Source organism: Mizuhopecten yessoensis, unplaced genomic scaffold (assembly GCF_002113885.1).
Source record: "Mizuhopecten yessoensis strain PY_sf001 unplaced genomic scaffold, ASM211388v2 scaffold2699, whole genome shotgun sequence".
NCBI lineage: Eukaryota > Metazoa > Mollusca > Bivalvia > Pectinida > Pectinidae > Mizuhopecten > Mizuhopecten yessoensis.
In genome coordinates, this window is record NW_018404676.1 from 195,387 (window position 1) to 199,801 (window position 4,415).

At 35.7% G+C, this 4,415-nt stretch overlaps 1 protein-coding gene across 3 annotated transcripts in view; it reads right to left on the reverse strand.

The window, feature by feature from the left end:
- Positions 1-4,073, reverse strand: part of LOC110446453 — a 31,026-nt gene extending 26,953 nt beyond the window's left edge. For 2 of the 3 annotated variants that reach the window (XM_021491609.1, XM_021491607.1), the window contains exons 1-2: positions 4,006-4,073; positions 1,333-1,764 (exon numbers count right to left, since the gene is read on the reverse strand). In XM_021491609.1, coding sequence (XP_021347284.1) covers positions 1,333-1,690 — 358 coding nt within the window. In that variant the 5' untranslated portion in view covers positions 1,691-1,764; positions 4,006-4,073. Of the gene's footprint in view, positions 1-1,332; positions 1,765-3,852; positions 3,920-4,005 lie in introns of those variants that run through there. The other variant, XM_021491608.1, reaches the window with a different exon arrangement.
- Positions 4,074-4,415: the final 342 nt, after the last annotated feature.

The following is a 4,415-nucleotide window of genomic DNA, read 5'->3' on the forward strand; positions in this document are numbered from 1 at the left end:
CATGTATAATGTATCTCCCTTAATACTTAGACTACACCAGGTATTGCTTCCAGACAATACCAGGCTACATGTTGTACATAGCTCGGGTATAATTTCTCCCCCTCAACATTTTGACTAAACAAGGTATTGTTCTTCCTAACAAAAGATCCCTCATAATCATCATGTGACTAAAAAGAGAATCACTCCCTAGATACTGAGATGAAAATGTGTGAGTAATATAATATATATAGGATCTTAAATGAGTTTTCATTTCATATGAGATTTTATGAAACAAGTCTTTGGTGTTTTTATCTTTGCGAGCCTTGGCGAGCAAAAATTAAAACTTTGAGACGAGTTTCATAAAAGCTCATATGAAATGAAAGCAAATTTAAGATACTTTTTATCACATAACTCAGAAAACTGACATTTAGACAGGTTTTAAAGCCAAAATGTAAAGGGCTTAATTAGACGGAAACAGATATTTTCATTTTTGTTGCGCCATTCACAATATATGACGTCACGTCATTGTCCATATCATGATGTCACGTCATTGTCCATATCATGATGTCACAATCGATTTCTGACTGGCACAGCCAATGTAAAACGCTCCAGGGTATATTGCACTAGTGACATATGTAAAAGTATTACACGAGCAAATTCACTGGATAACAGGCCGATTATGTGGAAAAAAATGTATATGAACCGAGGCTGGCCAATTCACTGTAATTGCAGTGGTACCTTTTACACTTAACACGAAAACATGAATTAGTGTCATCACCATTTGGTAATTTTTCATTGTCTGTTAACAGGTAAGATAGCAACCATGCACAGTATATTATGATGACAAACATGCAGTTGACTGCCTAAAAACAGACTGGGCAGCTCAGGCCTTGTACCATCATTTTCAAATGGCGTTGAGACCATTAAATTTGATTTCATCAACAAAACAATTTCTCAACAAAAATTGTTTGTATCAGAAATCTTTTTTTCTATTTACCTGTTTTCAAAGATACATTTGCCTCTCTTACATTTGGATTATTGTCGTTTCACAGGACAGTCACACAAAACATGTAGTTAGGTAGTTTTAAGCAGTCTTTGTATCATACATACTGGTACATACATATATGTACCGAGAAACATCTGAATGCAATTCAATTGTGTACATTTATTCCAAATCTTTGCCTAAAGGTGTACATCTGTTTTAGAATATTAATGATGGAGAGGATGTTATTTTAATATGATAATAAATATCCATGGAAGGTTACAAATTCACGAAAGACTTTCCTCACAAACTTATGTGAAAATTAATCAGGCAGAAAAACAATGTGAATAAATGTATTCATAAGCACTCACCAGATTTCATGTTTGTGCTACTTTTTTGTTGTCCCTCACTTGGGCCTGGCTGAGGATCATCCTTTTTTTCTGAATTTGAAGATCCAGAACCAGCAACTTGTCCTTGACCATCAAGGCGTCTAATCATCAAGCCCTTGTTGTATGTAAACTTTTGTTGTCCTTTATTTGCAATTGGCGTTGTAGGAGAACCACTATTGATTGTTGAATTATTTTTAGATCCCGTTAATAAGCCTTCTGCAGCAGATTTCCCCAAAGATTGGACTACAGATGCAGATGATGAATTGCTTACAAAATCATTATTATCATCCGCCTCGATTTCCACCTCTTCTGAGAACAAGGATGGTTTCTCGAGATTCATCGTATATTCTTATCCCATCTTTATCATAGCAGTGTGATATTCCTTCCAGGCCTGGCAACAGTAGCTGTCTCATTCTACAAAAGGTAGTCAAATCAATATAGTTATATATTGAGTACGAGTATATGTAATGGAAACATCAAATGTTGTTCATGAATTATCATATTTACCCGAGACTCAAATTTTGTAACCTATTAAATGTACTCTATACAAACATATATTTCAGAAAAAACATTTAAATTTACATTTTGTTTTGTTTATATATATATATAACATCTATGATTGGTCAAAAATGGAAATCACTTGGCCATATTCATAAGTAAGTCAAATTTTATTCAAGACACACGCATACACCTATTCTTACGACTAGAAAATGTAAGACATAAATGATCTAATGGCAGTGTTTTTTTCTTTAATTTTACAGCAGCCTGTTCCTACATAAATTGGGAAAATATAGAAATATTTTCATTGAAATAAGGAAGATAATTATAATTTTTTCTTCATTTTGGGAAAATAAAACATTTTTTGTAAGGGGAAGCAGCCTGTATTCTGCTATAAAACTAGGCGAAAATAATCACTGAATGGCCAACTAATATCAGCTTAAAAGTTCATCAAAATCTACTAAAAAATGGAGTCCCCAGAGTGACAACACTTATTTGGTTGATGACACATGTAGCAGCAGTGACCTTTGACTGACAGTGACACACCTGAAACAAGCCATCAGTATTGCCCATCTGTCAGAGCAATTCACAAATTCACCCCGATATAGACATGCACAATTTCACGCTGATATAGACATGCACAAATTCACGAAACAATGAGGTGGGAGCTTTTGTTCTCATAAACATTATAAATGTGGTCGAATGGTTATTGGCATGATGTGCATGACTTCACTGTGACCTATCATTGGATTGAACTGCATGGACTTTGGTACCATGTGATCAGACAAATCTGGCACTCTCCCACTTTCGCAAATTCCTTGATCGGCCCCAGCTGTCAATTACGCGTTGGACGTACACTGATGCAATACAAGTTATGAAATACAGGTCAGATCAGTATATTATATAAGGAATAAAGCATTTCTTTGATCAATTAAGATGTGATCAACCTTGGTGACAACATGTTGACAATGCAACAGAGTTCCATTAATTTACATTCTGCAATGCATATGGATAAAACAGCTAGAGGCTTCTAATATTTTGACAAAACTATTAACACATGCTTCATGTATGCTGATTAGACAATTAACACATGCCCATATATACTTGTTATATAAATTTTATGAAAAAGGAAATGTGTATGTGTTGTTTTTAAGCGAGTGTGACAAACGGCAACTGTGAAAAGCTGACTCCGCACTCGCACAAGAAATATATCTAACAACAATATAGAAAGTTATCAATAAGTTCAGTTGATATATTTAAATATCAATTATTATATTAGCGTAATTTTTTTTATTTTTTTTTTTTAGGGCAAAACAACCTCGGGCGAACAGGATTTAGGGCAAAACAACCCTTAGCGCAAATAGGATTTAGGGCGAAACAACCTGTTACATCACTGCATGCACAGATGTAAGACCCATTGGAACTGATCTTTGCTTGAATCATCAGATGGTTACAACTGAGACCAGGACAAGTGACACGCTATCTTGTCCAGTTTATTACAATTCAGTGAGAATTATTGGCACAGGAAAGTGGCCCTTGAGAATCTCAATCCTCCGTGATCACCATCTTCATGTGACCTAGCCCGAGTTAAAAATCCTCTGGCCCTGACACCAGACTTAAAGACATTTTGACAGATATATTGATTGTCTAAGTCTGGTGTCAGAGCCAGAGGAAATTCGGGCTACATGTGACCTTGTCTGTTGCCAGGAGGTAAAACACAAAACAAACCAAACCCAGAGGCAAGGGGACACAAGACCTAGAGCAATGTATTTTTATCATTAGGCCAGAGACGTATAATACATCATAAGTCTCTGATTAGGCTCCTTATATCAACAGGAATTTTCATAGAATTTAATAAAAAAAATATGTAGGGACCTGATATTTCTCTTGATCTGACTATTCATATGATACACATCGTTTAGGGATATTTCCAACGTTTTGCATATTGTTAACATTACGTTACTACAATCAGTTTTCCGTACAGTAGTTATTCACTTTTTTTACCATTTTACACTTGTTGTAGGAGGCAAATATGAGAGTGACAGTTACAATGCAAGCACATAATATGCAGGCACCCCATCCGATTCCGTGATGTAAGAATGGTACGACATAACAAACGGTATATTTTTTGTCAGTCACCTATTTCAAACAACATACCAGATTCGACTGATGACGGACGGGCATTGACGGATATCGATCGACGTCGCGTCCTTCACCTTGGCGATATACCGAAACCCAAATGAAAGCTAGAATTTGATTGGATATTATAGATTGGGCTCCCGCTAGTTTTTGATTTAGAAAATTTTACGATTTTGTTGATAAAAGGGCATGAAGAAACATTTCCCCAAATTAGTATTTGTTGTGGGTGCGTCTAATTACCCAATACTACCCAATACCACCCGATACTACCCCATACGATCCAGTTATGAACCAAATACTTCTTTATTACTGTGAAATATCACCTTTGTAGACGTTATTTACTTCCATCTGCCATATTTTATCGGGAAATATGCGATTTGGTGCCGAAAACATCACCGAATTGCCGTGACTATGACCCAATACTACCC